Genomic DNA, 20,733 nt, shown 5'->3' on the forward strand with positions numbered 1-20,733 from the left:
TCCATAAAAATGTTTTGATATATGCTGTTTCTTTCACTGCCATCAAGGCTTCTTATCCGTTATCTCCGTTGTCTCCTGTGTACCTGGACTGGCAGGGTAGAAAGCTTTGGCTGGTGGAGCAAAAGTATCTGATAACAGAGGTACATTTGTGTTCAAGAACTGTTGGAGAACACAGCATCTTAGCCTTTCAACAGGAGACAACTTCAACAATTAAACTGCAGAGCCTTGCAGCATCTTTTGTGTCTACCATACCATATTAGCCGGTGTATCTTATGTGTGTATGTTGTGCATTGCCTGGGAAGCCCCAGTCCTGCAAATTTCAGTGCTATAATACTTTTCAAAATTCAAAAGTGAAGCATTTGAAAAGAGACACTCTAGTGGGAGTGGACTTCACAGGGGATTCTCAGCTAGGCTGCTCTTCCAGTGTACTTTGCAGTAAAATAAGTAGTTCTGTTGACTGGGGAGTCTAGCCCTGTAATCAGCTGTGGGAAAAGGGTTGATGCTTTACAGACTTCTGAAGGAAAACTGAAAACATATATCCTTCATGAGTCCAGTGACTGGCTCTGTCTCATCATTAATCTAAAGCTACTCAGTGCAGTTGTGGACTGCTGCTTTAAAAACAAAACAAAACAAAATCCAACTGGCAATAGATTGAATTGTACTGAAGTTTTCTGCTCTCTTCCTCCCATCCTCATTCCCTTACCAGGGACTGCACAGACATGGTTATAGACCTGCGTGTGTGACTCTATAACTTTGCTGCTGCTTAGGGAGAAGGCAGGTGCTCGTTAGTATGTTTGTATATGCAACAGTTGACCAGATTTGTAGGAGGGAAAAAAAAAACAAAACCAAAAAACCAAAAAAAGCCCCAAAAAACAACAACCAACTCCCCAAGCCCATAAAAGTTTATGTAGGTGCAAATTAGTTGCCTGACTTCAGAAACTTCTGTCTGGTTACACAAAGAATATAGGAAGATCTTAGGGGAGATAGTGTCTTGTCACTTTGATCCTCAGTTCCTCATGTGTGTGATGTGTATGTGGCTGCTGCTTGTTCCACATGGGGACTGTTAAGTGTATAAACCCTTGGCAGTAGGCACAGGTACCTAGTGTAGGAGAGAAGGGATTAGAGACAAAAGTGTTGTCAGTATAGGCATTTGAAATGGCTGCGGAAGGCATATGTAAGTGGACTTGGCCTTATAATAGGGTTAAATGACTGATAGATAAGATATGGTTGGATTGCAGAAAGATTTACCTGCTAAGAAGGTTTTGTTGTTTGTGTGGCAGGGTCAAAGTATTAAACTGAGCAGTGGTTTTTGGAAGGGAAATTTTGAATGGACTGCAGAAGGAAGTGTAATTGCACCTGTCAGGACTATCAAATGGTAGTATAAAACCTTGATCGGGTTTTAACAGAGTGGAAAGCTAAATTATTGTAAAATTTTAACCATGAACTGATTAAAATAAACCATTACTTCCATTCTTAGTGCCCCTAAAGTTCACTTCTACTCTTTCCTCCATGAATCAGTGCTCTATAAATTATTTTCTCAGCTTTGGACTCAATATGGTCAGGTTATTTGTCCTGTTTAATTTGCATTAGTTTTACTTCACAGGAAATAAATGTGATGTTGCAGTTACTGTGGCACATCTGGCCTTGCAAATTAATCAAGTAAACCTACTAATCTAGTACCAAAATCTGCTTACTACGGTTATAATGAATATATTATTTCTGCTACTGCTATAACTAGAGCATACTAACTTTAGATTGATATGTATCTTCAAAGATAATCTCTTCCAATTCAATTACTTTCCTTGTTTAAACAGGTACGCTGTTTTTAGGATCTACTCTGTGACCACTTAAGTTGTCAAAAGCTTTCTATGCTTTTTGAAACACTATTACAGAGTTTAATGTCTTTGAAGCCTACACAATCAATTAGTGGTTTGTATTACTAAGGAAATCCCAGTATCCCACGATGCTTTCCAAAATGGAAACATCTGCTTCCTTAACAGAATTTATTTGATCTTAGAAATATGATTGCACATTGCAGTCTGCTTGTTGCTGTCTTGTTACTTTTAAATTAGAGATGATTAAAAAGCCATAGTATTTGCTGCTCTGAGGATAATGTCTGTGTTCTCTTACTGCTCTTAGATTTCTGATCCAATAGCTGGGCTAGATGCAAGTAAACTTAGCCCTCGTCAACTTATTGTTTGCTGTAGGCAAGTTGTTTTCAGCTAATAATTTCTATTTGGTATTTTTGTTTTTCTTGTGATGCTTTGTACAGTCTGTCTATGATGACTTTGTGCGGTAGGAGTGAACATTCAGAATGAACTGTTTGATTGAATTTTACCAATATGTTATTGTTTGTCACCAAGGAACAATAGATCTTTTTAAGGATTCTTTGTTAACTAAAGATGTAAATGGCTTTAATTTTGTGATTGTATGTACGTGCAGTATACTGTTAGGTGCAATTTTTAGTTAGAATACATAAACGCTGGAGATGAATTTGATATTTTACAGTGTTTGTCAATTATATACTCCTAAAGATATTTTTCAAGCACTAGGCTAGTGTTCGTGCATGTAATAACAAACAGAGTAAATGGACCAGGCAGCTCAGGGGATCCCTCCTGAAAGTTCCCTATGGCTGGTAAACATTTATTTCTAGAGTTGGCAATATTGAAAGCCCTTGCTGTTCTGATCTAGTTTCAACTAATTCTGAAAAAGATCTGATTTGAATCAAAATGCTGCCAGTTGTTAATGTCCCATGTATCTGAGAAGTCCCAAGTGTTGTAACTGGAGTGTGCTCAAATTAGGATTTAAATTGCAGGAAGCTCTTAAATGTCATAGAATCCTAAAATAATTTAGGTTGGAAAAGACCTTTAAGATCATAGAGTCCAACCATAAACCCAGCACTGCCAAGTCCACCACTAAAGCATGTCCTTAAGTGCCACCTTGGATACGTAAGACCTTGGGGGACTTCCTGCAGGAGAAGAGGGAACACACCCGCTTGTCTTGGAGGCCTCTTTCACAGGGGCCATATCCATTCTTTATATATGGTAGCTAGACATTGGAAATGCTTGTGTAGGAAAAGATGTTCACGCTGCAAGTGCAGACTGTAGCAGTCGTCTGCTTAGGCAGTAAGCTGTTAACAGAGGCGGGGCTTGAGTGTTCAATAACAGAGTGGTAGTTATAAATTCTTACATAAACGTCAATAAGTAAGTAGCAGTTTTACGGAAAGTGAGCTTTCCTATTGCACACACGAACCTAACAGTGGCTCTGTCACTGGATCTCTGGGCATCTGGCTGTATTTTGAGTATGTGGTGACATGTACCATTTCTGTTCACTTTAGGTCTTCTCATAGCTGCAGAAAAGTATGGCAATATTTCAGGAGTCTGTAATGACCACAACACCAGTACAGAACCTCTACCGCCCAAAAAAGTATTTAGAGAGCTACAAGATAGAAGTAGTTATTTAAAGGAGGATCTGTTGGGGAGCGAATGAGTACTGTCTTAAAGTTTGTGGAGTAGAGTCTGAGGCTGGGATAGGAAAGATGCATGAGAAAAAAAAAATTGCAATGGCTAGGGAGGACAGAGAATTAGAACAGATTAGAGAAGAGAGGATAACAGGTTAGATAGTTTTGGATTGCCTGTGTGTGGTATATCCTAGAGCTTTGCATACATCTCAAGAGTCTTACATCACTGATCTTTGTGGTGGTTTTTTTTTTTATCAGCATTCTTGAAGAAAGCTATAATCTCCCTTATTGTTGTTTACTAGCTTAAATAGTGGAGGCTGATGTGAAGTTTCTGATTTTACTCATGGTATCATACTGCTGTACTGCTGACAGAATTTGTCATGTGATATTGTGATGTGTAATATCAATTTATTTTATTTAAATTCTTAACATGCAAAGTCTACACTGAAATAAGCTCTTAAGTTGTAAAGTTGAGCAACTTTTAAATCCCAGAATTGAGCTTGCCTCTGCTTTGCTAATTAAGTTCTCTTGCTGCACCTTATGATACCATCTTTAATTACACAATCACATTAGTTTTTCTAAAGCTGCTTGCCTCATTTAATGCACAGGACAGATTTGCTCAAAGGATGAATCAGGGCTATGCACTGAAGGACACTTTTGCCTGGAGGAGTCTGATGAACTTCTATAGAAATAGGAAGATTTCTGTTTGAAGGACAGGGCTGACAAAGTGGGAACTGGCAGGAAGTGGACAGCTGGTCTGAAAAATAGGTCGATTAAATATTCCTTTGGATTATTAAGTACGGTATTAGGCAAACTACTTAGAGCAGGCTTTTTCTATTCTCTCTTTTTTTTTCTGCTTTTTGGTAGAAATGTTGAGCACTTAGATCTTCAAGCGAAAGTCACCAGGCACCGTGCATTGAACATATAGTGGTACCTACTTAACTCAGTAGCAATAAAGGGAAGGAGAGAAAAAAATAAAAGCAAAACAAAAAAACCAACAACATAAAAAACCCCAAACAACCAACCAAACACAACACAAACAGATCCTAGGCCTCTGATGTTGGGTTCTCAAATCTGCTTGCTACTTTGTCTGATTTTCCCACCCCCCACCTCTTTTTTTTTTTTTCTTTTCTTTTTTTCCTGTGCAGGAACATCAGTAATGTAGTTCTACTCATTTTTACAGACCTCTTTATGAAGTAGCAGATACTGGTAGGTGTCTTCAAGTAAATGAGCGTATGAACCAAACTGCTGGGAAGGAGAATGCTTGAAAGTGTAAAGCCAGTGTGAGCATGGAAGGGATAGGCAGATGAGAGGTGCGAGTGGAGTAGGGGCCAAGCAGTAGAGATACTTTGACAATATTTTTGTCTGTTTCCAGCATTGCCTGGTTCTCATGAGGTAATTCTCACTGGTCTTGCACAATGTTCTCCAGTGCGTCAGGTTCCATGTGGTTTGTTATGTGGGGACTAACTGGTATGGAGTGCGAGCTTTGTTCTGGAAGTAGTGTTGCCCAAACAGATAAACTGTCCTGGATTTATGCTGTTTTGTCCACACATGGAAATATTATCTGCAAAAAGGATGAACTAGATTGTGTTAATTGTTTTCCGTGAGAGTGTTTAGAAAATGCATAGAAAATGCATCTTATGTGCTGTAAGGAGCAGGGGTTGGGATGGAGGGTGGAGACCCTGATCATGCAGTTGAATCGTATTGAATCTTAAGCATATGAATATACACATATAGATACAGAGGAATGCATAAGCATCTTTTGCTTTTTGCTTGCTTCTGAAATCTTGAAGTTGTGCCTTGTGTATTTTTAGACATTTTGGAAGTGGCAAAAGTCGCTGCTACTTTTGAGAGAGGCTGTATGCTTTGCTGTGCTAACAGTTCCAAGACTACAAGCAGAGCACACGTGCAGGGAGTCTACTGTAGAGAAAAGATTTTTATATTTTAAGGTATACACAGACAAATACATACTGTACTGGCAAATAATTGCTATATGGACTGTGGCAACTTATGGTACAATAATTTCCTCATGTATTTCACTAAGCCAATGGATGTCCAGGGGCCCTGAGATCCTATTGAAGACTGGAGAAAAGGAGAGCACTTCAAAATGCAATCTTGAGTTAAAATAAAAATCTGCCATAATTTACATGAGCTGTCAGAACTTGTAGTGCATTTGTTGTCTTCCTGTACTCTTTATATGTTGGTATTTTGGTGTTGTGGAGGTTTGGTTGGATTTTTTTGTGTGGGTTGTGGTGGTGGTTGTGGTTTTGTTGTTATTGGTTTGTGGGATTTTTGTTTTGTTTTGTTGTGGGGGTTTTTTTTGTTTTTTAATGTATTTGGGGTTTTTTGTGTTTGATTTTTTTGGGGGGCAGTTGTTTGTTTTGGTTTGGTTTTTTGTATGGCTCGAAACCAAATTAAATTAAAAGCCTAGATGGTTTGCAGAAAGGAGAATAAAAATGTAAAGCCCATGGAGACAAAAAATAAAGAAGGGGGACTGTGTGACTTAGATATTGGTGCTTGAGGGAATAATATGTTCTTTTAAGCCACTCAGATATCATGAAGATATGTCTTTGGTTCATTTTAACTTTCCCCTGCAGGTGTGCAACTACTTCGATACTCAGATATCGAAGATATTAAATAATGAATGAAAATAATGTTTCAATGTTTGGTCTTATTCTCATAGTCCTTTAATATGACATCTCAATTTATTTCACTTTGGATACATGAAGGTTTTATCTTTTCATATTGTTTGGTTTTGGTTACTTTGCTATTGATACAGGTGCATCCGTCTACTTGCATATGGTGTTATAAAGATGTTTTCAACTGTTTATTATATGCTTTCTGACAGAAAGCTTTAAGTATTTGTAATTATAGCTATTAATGGGAACATTGTTTCAAAAATATAGAAATAACTTGTACTTCTTTTTACCTGTATAGCCTATGCAACATTAGTTACTAAGCAATTCTGAAAAGAGACATGGTCAGATGGCAAAAATGCCATAATGAAAAACTAAAAATGTAGTGACATATGCATAAAATATTTACTGCATGAGCTTCTGTTACGCTTATTTATTTCAGTAGCACCTTAATTCAGTCACTGATCTCAAAAGTTCAAGCATTAGAAACTGTTATCATGAGGAAAAGTTTGAGAAGATGGTCCCATATAACATGCTTTTAAAAAATCCCATCCTTAAACTGAATTAAAAGAAAAAAGGTTTTAGTATTCTTTTTAAGTATGTTCTTTTTTATTATACACTAATTTGATGTGCATAGGTATATGTGTGGTTTATTTTGTTTGGTTTTATTTTTAAACAGATTTCTGTGGATACCAATGCTCACAACATGATGCTTGAACATCTGTAGCCAACTACAGGATTTTCAAAAGAAATCCAGCATGGCCTAGTTGGCTCGACCTTTGGAAAATTTATAATGTCCTCTGGAACTGGTATCAGCAAAAATCGGCAGGTTCCGAGCCTGCAGGGTGTTGACCCAGAAACATGCATGATAGTGTTTAGAACACACTGGGCACAGGTAATGTTAATTAGTTTTATTGGTTTGAAGTAGGCTGTGTTAATTGGAATTTGCTTCATTCTTTCTTTTGGGAAAATCCTAAATTGCTCAGGAAGGTCTTTCATGCAGAACATAGTAAATGACATTGAAACTTTTTAAGAGACAGAGGTAATTGACCTTTTAAGGTGTGGTTAGCCTTTACTAATCACACTTTGAACTCCAGATTTGTATCTAAAAGGGAAGTGGTACGACATGGTAATTTCTTGTGGAACGCCTAGATCATGTTCATGGATTTCCTGATGGTTCACTGTGACTTGGACCTTGTTGCAAACTTCTGTGCTTCCTTTCCTTGCACTGGGAAAGGCTTGCCTAGCTTTTGTAAAGTATGTTGGATGCATGGTGCAAAGCTGTATGCAGTGTTATTATGAATAGATGTAGATTATGCACTTCAGCATATTCTAAAAATGGTTTGCATGTCATCAGGATTATAATTGCTTTTGGGTAAAGATGTTTTGCTCTGAGCACCATAATCTGACATCTTATTTGCTGCGGTAATATGTATAAATAAAGGTTTATGTAAAATTGGTTTCTGTGCTGCTGCTTCTCTGCTATCCTGAGAAGCAGCGCTGTTTCCAGTGTCAGAGGAGCCAACGTTTAAGAGACACCTTTTCTCACTTAACTCTAGCGATGCTGTCATGTTAGGGAAGCTGCTGTTCCTTTGTGGTTTTGTGGCAATTACCCTCCACAAGAGCGCCAGACAGTGGTTGTTGACAGACAAGGAGGTTCACTGATTGTATGCAGAACAGAATTTCATCCAGGAGTATAAGTGCTGCGATGACAATTGTTACTAAATCCTAAATCTATATTGAATGTTGCAAGAGTATCTGGGCATCAGTGGCCATTTGGTATCATATAAGATGTGGCAAGCAAAGATCAGCTCTGTGGGCTTCTGTCACTCTTATTACTGCAAGTCATCTCATGGTATTGATACTCCTGAGCACAGTTAATCTGGCTGAAGAACAGGCCCTTTGATTTCGGTCCTCTGTGACAAATAAACTTATTTCAAAGATCATTGAAACTCAGTTTCTGAAGACCTAAGGGAACCTAGTTTATCCGTAGTTCAGAGAACCTCAAGTCTTCAGCAATAGGACAAGTGGCAAACTTAGGTGCTTATAAAACAAACAAAAGCATTATGTTTTGGCCTCACATGTGCCAAATGTGAACCCTCTAAATTTAGAAAGCTCGACAGACAAAAACTAAAAGCATAAAAAGAACTTGGGCTTTCTGTGTTAAGAATTTTTATTTCCCCCCCCCCTTATAAGACTAAGTGCATATTTAAAAAAAATGCATTCAAATAACTGATATGCCTTTGTTTGTCTTTAGGTTCTGAAAATCTTAGAGAAGCATGATCCTTTGAAAAACACTCAGGCAAAGTATGGCGCAATTTCACCCGATGAGGCCAGCACTGTTCAGAATTATGTGGAGCACATGCTTTTCTTATTAATTGAGGAGCGAGCAAAGGATGCCTCAATGGGGCCTATTCTGGAGTTTGTGGTCTCCGAAAACATCATGGAGAAGCTTTTTCTTTGGAGCCTACGACGAGAGTTCACCGATGAGACAAAAATTGAGCAACTGAAAATGTATGAAATGCTAGTAACCCAGTCTCATCAGCCTTTGCTGCACCACAAGCCGATCCTGAAGCCTTTGATGATGTTGCTGAGCTCCTGCTCAGGAACAGCCACTCCAACAGTGGAAACGGAGTTGGTCGTCCTCTTGAACCAGCTCTGCTCTATAATAGCCAAAGATCCCTCCATTTTAGAACTGTTTTTCCACACCAGTGAGGACCAAGGAGCTGCCAATTTCCTCATATTTTCCCTGCTGATTCCCTTCATCCATCGAGAAGGAACAGTAGGCCAACAGGCCCGTGATGCGCTACTTTTCATAATGTCTCTTTCTGCAGAAAACAACCTTGTTGCAAACCACATAGCAGAAAACACCTATTTTTGCCCAGTAAGTTTTTGTTGGTTTGCTTGATCTTCAATGCTAAACTGTCTCCCTTGTGTTCTTCTCAGCCTTTTCTGTCATTTTTGATAAAGATGTGTTGTAACACATTTGTTTCTGCGAACAGCTATTTCACAAATTATACTGCTGTTTAAGCCAGCCCTGCGCCAAACGCAGCCTTGCTCCTTGTTTCCATACCATGTCTTGTGCTTTTGGGCCAGCAGAAGTGTTTTTGCAGTCACAGTGAATTAAATTGGGAAACTGATAGAAGTTATAGGAGAACTTGGTGGGAGGGAAACCTGTTCTGCCTCACTGCGAGGCCGCTGGGAGATTCTGGGAGTGACTCTGGGAGTGAGAAATGGGAACAAGGTGTTCAGAAGCTGCTGTTTCTGGTGGCAGTGCTAGCTTAGGCAGCCTGTGCTTGCCACACTATAACAACAGTTCAACAGTTCAAAAAATAAGTGTGAAAACAATGTGAGTGTTACAGGAACGTAATGTTTTTGCAAGATAAAAGGGAGACTTGCTCTTTGTCACCGAATCGGCTGTTTCTATGGCCGTTTCAGGCAAACCGCCACCTTGCTGTGTTGCAGTCTGTTGCAAAACTTGGTAGTAGTGTTGTGCTGTTAGATCTGGCAAATCAGTCTTACTACATGGATAAAAAACCTTTGCTGTTAAACAAGTAAACAATCTAATTTAACAAACAAAACTGCCTTACTGCAGTTTTAAAGCTAAAGCAGAATGGACATGACAACACCTGCTTCTTCGTGCCTTATCACAAAAATCAGTTTGAGATCTGCAATGGATGGGTTCAAAACCAAATATAATTGTGTAGAAAAGTTGCTCTGGTGTGCCGGCTCTTGGACTTATTCTTTTACCTTCTGCATGGCTTGCATTTTAGTTTAATAAATGCCAGAAAAATGAAGTGCAGGGGGGCCTTACATAGCTGCTAAAACAGAGAGCTTTAGAGCAGAGAGCACTAGAATCCCTGCCTTAAGCATTAGTGCGTGACAGCTGCTCCAGGTGTAGGTTGCCATTTACTCTGAGATTGCTACGTCCTTTGAGCAGGAGGGCAGAGCCAGGTTTGCAGGCTGGAGTTCCAAACCAAAACCTCTAAATGGTTTTATTTGTAAGCTGTAAATATTGCATCGAATTTCTTGTGCTGAGAGACTCCAGTTGACCTTGTTTAATAGATGCTGCTAAATAATATGAACTTGATTCTCAAGCTGTCCCTGAGACATACCATTATTGGATCCATGCTATAACTTACGTAATTACATCTTCCAATTAATTAAAGGAAAAAAAAGCAGCCTTTTTACACTGACAATAAAAGCCAGCTATATTAACCTTCAAACAGCAGGGAGCCATGATTGACATTCTAATTAGGAAGGCTTCTTGTCAAAATGTGCTAAAATCAGACTTTTCTGAACAGTAATGAGACTGGCCTAAATCTATAAGAACACTAATGCAATGTCATAGCTCAGTAGTCCAAAATCTTTTTTTAATTTCAGTGTGATGAGCTGAAGGAACAGGTTTTGTTCTGGTGGAAGACCGTAGATGTCAGTGACGTTGCTGTGTATCACTCAAATTAGTGCAGATGTTGCCTCAACTACTCTTGAAAACAGCTGGCACCATCCTGTGCTGATAGGAACAGCATTTGGGGGCAACTGTGGTGATGCCATCTCTGGTTCTGGGGCTGAGTTGGTTGATAGTATTTGGGTTTTCTTTACCATGCCTTACTGCGTAGTATGGACATGCCCTGGGATGGGGCCTGGCCATAAATCTCAGCTGCCTTATATGCCCAAATCAGTGTTAGATCTGTGCCAAAGTGAATCTGGAGGCTTTTTTGATTCTAGTTTTTGAGCTAAATTTAGTTACCAGCTTTTTAAAACAAGATTGTCCATGGTATTCAAAACCATAGGTGAGTAAACTGTAAAGAAGGGAACAGGCTGCAGTAAGATACATCACTAACAAATATTTTTAACACAGAATATTTAGACAAATTATTTGGCAAAGTTTTCTGATTTTACAGAGAATTTACTGCCGTATCTTTTCTATGATGTTTTGACCTGAAAGTTTTCTGAATCTGATTGAAGATATTGTCTGTTCTGCATTATAGTAAGAAAACAATGTTTTTAAGTAATTTTGAGCAGGATAACATCTCAAAGTCTCTCCATAAAACTTTGTATTTGTAAATATTTCACAGCTTAGGAAAGCAAGTATTAAAGCAGGAGGCGGAATAGCTCTGTAATGTCCTTGAGAAGTTGAGGCTGCACGGAGAGGGAGGAAGGGGAATTATTAAAGGGAAGGAATTGGCCAGATAGCAACTGATTATATATTAACAACATATCTTAATTGTATAATGTGTCTAGGATTACAAATCACGTAGTCAGTGTCTTCTGTGAGTCAAGAGAAAGTAAATAAATCAAGGAGACTGGTTTGCAGACAGATTCGTGATTCTATGGTGAGAAAGAAACTGGAGATGCTTGCAAAAGTAGATGAGCGTGTAGGGTTGACTTGACATGTTTGGAGGAGTTTAAAAGGACATTGCTCTGGGTAAAATAAAAAATAAGACCAATTTTGCCCTTCCAGGATGTGAATTAATTCATTTCTTTCCCTTTCATTTATTTTTCATTGACGCTCATCATTTTACTGATTAAAACTCCGTTATGTAGACTATATATGTACATTATTTTATGTGCCTGCTTATAGAATGTGAAGAGCTCTATTAGTAATTTCAAATTATAATCTTGTTTATACCATATACTTCTATGAAAATTTTCAAATGTTTTTTACCTGAAGAGATGAAATTGCTTCCAGTGGCTACTCTCTGTCTCAGTGTTTTAGAAACATAATTTCACATAGAGCCATTTGTGTTGTATATCATAGAAAAATAAGAGCTTTTTAGACTTTACAGATTTTAGCAGCTAAATCTGTCACTTCTTACTTCAGTAAGTCAGACAAACAAAAGAATTATTCACTTCAAGACATTGACTAATTCTGAGTTCACTGCTCCTTTTAGAAGAGAGTAGTATGTTTTGCTCAGGGTCGGTTTCTTGTGCTTAAGGACTAAACTTCCATATGAAGGAGAAATGTGGATATTACACAGCTCTGAAAAATCAGATTCCTTACTGATCAGGGTAAGTACACATTTATGAATAGCAAGTAAATTTTAAGCAGACAGTGGAAAAATCAAGTGTGCATTAATTTACAGTTTGCAACACCAAAGAAATTTTAATTCTCTCTTCAGCATTTTTTCCTTCTTAGAATTATCTGAAACCTGGGTTTGTGAGAGTGTGTTTATGTATGTGTTACTTATATGTAGTTCTGTAGGCCTAGTAAGATCATCTTAACATTTTGCTTGAAGCTCTTCTAATGTGTGAGAGAGAAAAAAGCAAAAAAGATTCTGGTTATAGAAGAATGTGATTGTTCAAATAAAGCTTTGCTCCATGGCTTTAGCTTCTTAATTTTTTTTAACATATCTCCAGCATCTTTCTTTATATACCTATATGTGTATAAAAATGTAGCACAGTGTGCTAAAGCAGTGAATTTTCCACAGTATTTCCTCACTTTAACATTTGGCTTAATTATGTATGCCAGAAAAAAATCCATCTTCAGAATTATGTGATTTAGGCATGGAAGGCATTCAGAAAGACAGTCTTTGTCTGACTGGATGAGTTAGCAATTATAATTGGTTATGCTTGCGTATGATCAAAACCTGAATCCCTTTCCATGAACCCTTGATCTTTGACCTGTACATTGTCAGCTGTTTGTTTTCTAATAGATAAACCAGTTGTGTTTCATCTGAGCTTTGACTGTCTAGCTCTCTAGATGCTAAGTAGCCCTTGGTAGAAAGAGGAACAATTCTTAGAAGAGTCTGTTAAATGAAAAGGAAAAAAATTTCCATCAGGCTGAGTCTTTAATGATCCTCTTAAAATGACAATCATCTTAAAAATTATCCTGAAGTTGTATAGAATCGTGTCAGAAGGATAAGAGTTGTAAACAATATTTAGAAGTTTCCAGTTTCAATAATAATTAAAAACTTAGTCTGAAACTACTGATACTCCAGATATGTTCAGTAAAATTTAAAAAAACCTTTTTGGAAATACACTTTTAAAATTGTAACAAAGAATACATCACTGAAGCACAAGATTTTATTTTATATAAATCATCCGTAAGCCTTAATATCACTGGAAACAAGGAGTGCCTAGGAATGAAAATCAACATTTATCTGTGGTCTGTATGTGACTGAACTTTTTTTTTTTTTTTTTTGGACAGAGGCACTTCCCCCTACATTTCGATGTTTCATATTTCTGAGTCAAATCAGTTCATATAGGCATGTGTAAGCAGTAACATCCAAATCCTCAATGAAAGACAAGCTGTAGATATATGACAGTGATGGCTGCTTCTGGAAGGGACTGAAGGAAAGTGTAAATGATTTTATAAGAATTTCAAAAGAAAATGTAACTTCAGATTTTTTTTTTTTTTTTAAAAAAAAGGCAACCTGCTTTTCCCTATCACTTGCTCCTAAATACCAGCTCTTGAAAGAAGGATATTACATGGAAGGCTCTTTAAAGTATTCATGTCTCTCTGCCACAAGACTCAAAAGGAAATTAAATTAATCTCAACACTCTCTCCGCTCTTGTGTTACCAAACTAGTAAGAGAAACAATTTGTGGTGTTGCCATTCAGGCAGATGGATAGTTGGAAAGTCAGCTTATTTCTTTTCTGCTTTTTCAATACAGGTGCTAGCAACAGGACTCAGTGGCCTCTATTCATCTTTGCCTACAAAGCTGGAAGAACAAGGAGAGGAGTGGCACTGCCTGCTGAAAGATGACTGGCTCTTGTCACCAGCCCTTGTACAGTTCATGAATTCCCTTGAATTTTGCAATGCTGTGATACAGGTAATGGAGCAGAGGTGGCCTGTCCTTTTGAAGTAGTAGGTTTTTATATATTCTGCAGAAGTTTGTAAAGTACAGAGTTTATTTACTTCTACTAGTGGCATGGACTTTCAAAGTTACACTAAAAGAAGTTGCTCATAAAATGAATGCTTTGTGCTGTTTGTCCTTGTTATAAGGATGAATTAACACATTTTTGGTTTTCAGGGGATGAATGTTTCAAATGAAAGCAGTAGAATTGTGAGGCATCTTGGTATTTCATTATGTAATTGGAAGGATTTTCTGTTTAAAAAAAAAAAGTTGATTGCATTTTAATACCACTGTTGATACTAAAAGTAAATTGAATGCCTTTACACATGGAAAATGTAGCCTTTATATATTTAAGCATTGAAAAACATTCTGTCTCTGTCTAATCTCTCGTAAGAGTGTACAAAAGAAAACAGTCTGGTTTACCTGTTGGTGCATACTGCATAAAAAAAGCTTTTGAAGCAGAATTTAGGTATCTTCCCAGAAATATGAATTAATTTTAGACTGATCTGTTTTGAATCAACTCTCTCTTCTTATTGATTATTTCTTGATTAGATTTTCCTGGCTTTGATCCCTTACTATTTTTTTTTCTCTGATCTAAACAGAAAATGATATTTTGGGTTTTTTGTATTCTTAATATATTGTTTACAGGGCTAGAAAGCCCTATAGAACTGTTGTCCAGTATTTTATTAAATGTGATATAAATTCTACAGAAACCATGGATTTTAATGTTATTTCAAGAAATGTGCTGAATAGGATTGAAAATTTAGCCACACTTGCTGTTAACTAAAAGATATGTTTTAGTGAGATGTGTGTGAAATACAGTGAGGCAACTGATTGACTATTAAAGCATCGAACAAGCAAAAATAATAGTAGCTGTTATTCTTTAAATGCAATGTACAAGATTTTTAACATGCATGTTTAAACATGAAGATGAGATAATATTCATTTTGGTGTCTAACCGGAATTTTTCTACAGATCTGTGTTTGCAGGAGGGGTCATATTTGACACCTTTTTTTTTTAAAAAAAATGCTATAAAGGTTACTGCAGACAAATTAAAGAAGAGCATATTATTTCAAAACCGCCTTTCAAATAAACACAATTGTGAAGGATCTTCAGCTGACATGCAGAAAGAGCGGGTTCTGATGGCTGCTTGATTGTGTCTTTACGGTCTGTCTTCAGCTGAATTAAAAGCTCAGTTACTGCAGGATTTTTTTCTCTGTGCATAGGATGGGTTTTGTGGTGTGGCTGCTTCTGTGTTGACCCAAAAACTTTGATCAGAGATTAAAAAGGGACAGTGTAGCCAAGACCTTTTGCCATTTACTGTTTTTTCCCAGGATCACAGCATAGGAAGGGAAAACCTTTTTTTCTTCCCCTTTCTGAAATAAAGAGTTACAAATTAAAGGAAGTCTGGGAAGAATTGTGAGTGGGAGAATGTATTTGTGACCACATGTAGGCTGTGACATTCCAGTCTCTATGTGAACTTCAAACAGAATGTATTAATTTGGAATGCTTCTGAATGGATTTTTTTTTTTGCTTTTATCAAATTTCTTTTAAATGCATGAATCGATAATGTTTTCTTTGTGAAGACAAAATGAATGCTTCATTATAAAAGTAGATTTTTGGCTTCTAATAACAGTTCATTTTTTAAAGCTCCCAGCCTATTGAATGAGTAATGTAGGTTTTGTTTTCACTTCTTCTGTTTGTTTTACAGTGGCTGGGACAAGGGTCTGTGAAGTATGTTCTTACCCCTTAGCTAGAGAGCGCTTTGGTTTGCCTGCTCTTGAACATAGGAAAGCAGCTGTTCCATTTTTTCTTCTTGTAAGAGGACAAGTTAACAATGGCAAATCCACCTTCAAGTGACCCTGACGAGGTTGCAGGAGCTAAATTTAGCATCTCAAATCTTCCTTTGATGCATGGGTATACACACTTTTCTGTCCATCGATTCATCTTTGTCAGCATGCAGGGAGATTGAAAAGCCCTGTTCTCTAAATTTGGCCAGTTTGCTGTAATTAAATGTAGTTTGTGTGTTTCTTTGAAGAAGGAAAAATCTTTAAGAACCTCAATCATAGCAAATGCTGGTGAGAAGGACAAATGAACATGTTGCGTTAAACTAGAAAGGGTTTTGGTAGTGGATAATAGTAGTCTGTGCCCTGTCTTGTTTTAAGTCTCACTGGAACTGTTCTGTGTCTTTCTCTCCCCCACCCTCTTAGGTGGCACATCCCTTGATACGTCACCAGCTTGTGAATTACATTTACAATGGATTTTTGGTGCCAGTAATGGCTCCTGCACTCCATAAGGTCAGTGGTGTATGCATGCGTGACAAAATAATAACGGGAAAAGCATTATGGATGATCTCTGTGGAAGGCTACTATTAAATGTGCTGTCAGTAGTGACTTCCATGTGATTGAATAAGTTTCTAGGCAAACTTTCCATCTTTTCATTCCATACTTTCTATTTACACTGTACAGACTATTAAGCAAGATAAAGGTATTTCTGAAAATGTTTTAAATCCTTAAGTGAAATGAAGAACCAAGATATTTTTGTTGCACTAGGGTGACTTAACATCAAAAACGCAGTGACCTTTAGACAACATTTCATTATGGCAAACGTGTTTCCATGAGGATTTTTTTTTTTAATCCAAACATTTTCCAAAAGGAAAATGCTTACAAGTCAAGAAATATTGCACTAATTTTAGTAAAGTCGGTATTGTTTTGTACTTCCTTATCACAGTTGTAGAGCTATTTTCATAAAATGGAGAAGAAATGGAGTTGGGTATCAATTTTCTAATGTATTAGTGTGCAATTTATGTTGCTTTGAAGAAAAAAAAAATCCATTTTTCTTTGAATTTTAGGGGTTATCCTTTGCAAAATATGTCACTGGTATTGGTGAATTTCTTTACCCTGCTTTCTAGTCTAGGACTTGTCTTGGCAGTGCACACAGTTCTTCATGGTAAGCAGTCACTTACCAATAAGGTAATAAGCAGTATAGAATCTTCCTCAATGATTTGACAGACCTCGAACGTTTGGGAACTTGGCAAGAAAATTTGGCTGCGATCCAAGATCAAGGCTGTAGTTTGTCATTAAGATCACCTCCTTACCTGCAAGTTATTTTTTCTGTTTCTGTATCTTGTCTTAATCCCTTACCAAGCCTGGGAATTAGAAGTGAAAAGCTTTAGGTCAAGGTTATGGATAACAAGGGAGATACCAGAATGTAGCTGTGGGATTCTGGTTTTAGTGGGTACTGTTTTTACCTCCGAAGTACTTAAGATGAATTTTAGGTTGTTTTGAATATTCCCATGCTGCCGAGTGTCATTCTTGGTTGGTAAATCTGCTACTCCCTGTTGGGTTGATTATTTCCCTGTTGATGTTACTCAAATAATTCAAAACATGCTGTTCTGATTACTTTTTTTTTTTCATGTGCTGGAAATTTTGTTGGACCACATTTATATAGTCTGAAATTGGGTGAAATCATATTTCTCTTGGAAATGGAGATGTTCGCTGCTAACACATATGAGTTTCAAGCCTAGAACTTCAACATTCTGGTTGGTGCCATGTTCTCCCAGTAATAAACGTTTCCTTGATTAGCATTAAGTTTGACTTTTTGCTCTTTAAAAATTATGTATAGAAACTTGAGACACGTTTAATGGAGAAGATGGATTGCACCACCTAGTGGATCTAATACAAGGCTCTCGTGTATGTGAGACCAAACCTCCAGAGCAAAAGGAAACCATAGAGGCACATTTGACCTCTTCAGTCTTTCTGTGCTGTGCCCCACATTAATCTAACATAAAACAAATATTATATATCTTCGCTTTTGGGACAGATGACTGTGCACTGAGGCAGATAATTAGGCTGTAACAGCTCTTTCATACAGTAAAGTACTTCCTAGTTGCCATTGAAAACATTAATGCTAGGTTAAGAAGTAGGTTTTGAAAACTGTATTGTCCATTTGGGAGCTTACATTTAGGTTAAGAAAAACTTGTGAAGGACCAAAATGAGAGAGAGGCCCAATGTACCATGATGGTTTTTTAAAACAGAAGTTCTTTCATTGAACACAATACCAAATGGATCTTGATTTTTCTTTTAAACTCAATGAAGTTGGTTTGGTATCCCAAATTCTATTTGTAGCTGAAGTTTTTGGGTTTTATCCAGTCATTCAGTTTGAATTGTTCTGACTTGTTCTGGCTTATGAGTTCAAATACAATGAATAATGGAGCATGGCATAAATACCTGATTAAGAAGACAGATGTGTGGAAGATTAAAAGGAGGGGGAGGTAAGAAGATAAAATTATTGGTCCATCTTCCTAAGGTGTTCCTATAAATCTTATTTATTGAATTTAACTGGTATGGAACAGCTGCTTGTGATAACTCTTGGTGATAGACATGGAAGGAATCCAGATCTCATGTGGCATTCAAGCCTTAACGTCCCATATCCAATCTGGCACCCATGGTTCTACCTTAATGCAAAAATCAGAGAGGAGATGAGCTTCTGGCTCTGATATTGAATGACTGTTGGGTAGGCATACTACGTCAGACCTGTTCTCTCTGTACTATATTCTAGTTTTTCTTCAAGAAGTAATGTTTTCAGGAAAAAATGGTTTTCCCAGTCAGTCTCCAGTGTGTACTTGTACCTGGGATTATTCTTCCCCAGGCGCAGGGCTTTGCATTTGTGTTCTTGAATTTCATGAGGTTCCCACTTGCCTCTTTCTTCAGACTGCCAGGATCCCTCTGAATGGCAGCACAGCATCCAGTCTATCAACTACTCCTCCCAGTTTTGTAACATCTACAAATTTGTATGAGGGTGCCCTCCATCTCATCACTTAGGTCATTAAACAATGTTGGCCCCAGCGTAGACCACTGGCCTCTAGCTGGACTTTACGTTGCTGATCACAATCCTTTGAGTCCAGCCATTCAACCAGTTTTTGATTCACATCACTGTCCACTTATCCAGTGCATTCTTCATAATTTTGTTTATAAGGAAGTTGTTCAAGAGACAGTTTCAAAAGCCTTGCAAAATACAGAATATTGGCTGCTCTCCATTCATCCATTGAGCCAGCCATCTTATTGTAGAAGGCTATCGGGTTGGTCAGGCATGATTTCCCTTTCGTAAATCTACTCTGGGTCACCACCTTTTCCTTAATATGTTTGGAAATGGCCTCCAGGAGGTTTTACTCTGTTCCTTTCCCGGTCTGTAGTTCCCCAAATCGTCCTGCTTGAGGACTGGAGTGACATTTGCTTATTTCAGGTCCTCAAGAGCCTCCTCTGGCAGCCACAACCTTTCAAAAACCAAGAATGGCCTTGACAGTGGGGGATGCAACCTGTTAGGCCTATGGACTCATGTATGTCCAGTTTGTTTAAATATTCCCTAACCTGATCCCCCTCCTCTAAGGGTAAGTCTTCCTTGCTCCAGGCTTCTACTTTTGTCTTAGGCACCTGGGATTACTGAAGGCAAATCTTGCCAGTAAAGACTGAGGTGAGAAGGGCATTGAGTGCTGTGGCTTTTTCCATATATTTTGTCACCAGGTCCCCTTCCCCCTTCATCAGTGGGCATGCATTTTTCATAGTCTTCCTTTTGCAGTCGAAGCTCTCTTAACTCCAACTTTTCCGATCCTTTCCCTGCATACTTACTCAGTTCTTCCATATTCCTCCTGGGTCACCTGTTCCTGCTTCCATCTCTTCCTTTTTATATTTCAGTTTTGTTAGGAGCTCCTGGTTCCTCCTTGCAGACCTTCTGTCTCCTTTCCTCAACTTCTTTCTCTCCTCTCAATGTAAAACATCAGACTATCAAACAAAACTTTTGGTAAATAGAGCATCAGAGTTTTAGAAAGTAGAATTTCTATAAAAGTAGTTCAGAATTTCCATATGTGATCCAAAGCTTTGAGATATGTACATGTGTGATCTTGAAATCTCTGTAACTATGTAGTAAGCTCTGCCTTTTTTTTTTAACTTTTTGCAGATTGTCTCCCTATACATACTTACTAGGTACGCAGTTCATTATGTGAATGAAAAAGTACTAGGATGTCAAGGATAGACATGTGTTTCTATGAAAAAGTCAGGGGGTGGGGAGACCAACATATTCTCCTTGGTGTGATTTTTACGGTTTTATCTGGGGAAGGTAGTATGGAGTTGAAAAAAGCATTTGCTAGTTCAGGTGTTTTCTAGTTAAGGAAGTTTCAAATTGATTGGGCTAGCTAGCTAGCTTGAAATACCCTGTTTTTCACAGTCAGCTCTGGGAGGGTTATTTACGTAGCAGATTAACTGCAATGTGCTTAAATAACCCAAACATTCTCAAGTTTATGACTCTGTAACTTCATTTCTTAAAAGATCAGTATCCTAGATATAGCATGTTCTTGTAGCCTGATTTACACCGGGGCTGTCCTAGTCGGTTGTCGCTTTGTGTGGGTTATCCCACCTGTGCCTGAAATGAGTGACTGAGAAGTATGTTCGTTTTGCTTTTCACCAAAGAGTTACCTCCCTTACTTTTGACTTTTGAGTTTCTTGAGACATTGAAAAAAGTGATTCAATGACATTATTCAGGAGGGTTTGTGCAAGGACACAAATTCCTTATTTCCTTATCAATTAAAAGCAAAAGGAATAAAATAATTTGTCCGTAAAGTCACAGAGCTGAAGAAAAGGTTCATTTGGTTGTTTTCTTTTTGTAGTAACAATCCGTTGTTTCATTTTTTTGCTCAAACTGTATTTTATTCTTTCTGGTGTCTGGGATTTGAGAAAATTAAGACTATCTGGCAGAATCTGTTCTTAATTTAAGACCATCGTTTTTTGATGGCATGTCAGTTACAACTTGAAATTATGCAATTCTGTACATTCTTCCCTAGATT

General features: G+C 37.7%; 1 protein-coding gene across 1 annotated transcript in view; it reads left to right on the forward strand.

Moving 5' to 3' along the window:
* Window positions 1-6,889: 6,889 nt before the first annotated feature.
* Window positions 6,890-20,733, forward strand: part of FHIP1A (FHF complex subunit HOOK interacting protein 1A) — a 37,261-nt gene continuing 23,417 nt past the window's right edge. Inside the window, exons 1-4 of the mRNA XM_065634279.1 lie at window positions 6,890-6,991; window positions 8,354-8,980; window positions 13,713-13,871; window positions 16,106-16,192. Of these exons, the coding sequence (XP_065490351.1) occupies window positions 6,890-6,991; window positions 8,354-8,980; window positions 13,713-13,871; window positions 16,106-16,192 (975 nt within the window). The remainder of the gene's footprint in view (window positions 6,992-8,353; window positions 8,981-13,712; window positions 13,872-16,105; window positions 16,193-20,733) is intronic.

The sequence above is a fragment of the Caloenas nicobarica genome, chromosome 4, assembly GCF_036013445.1.
Source record: "Caloenas nicobarica isolate bCalNic1 chromosome 4, bCalNic1.hap1, whole genome shotgun sequence".
Taxonomy (NCBI): Eukaryota; Metazoa; Chordata; class Aves; order Columbiformes; family Columbidae; genus Caloenas; species Caloenas nicobarica.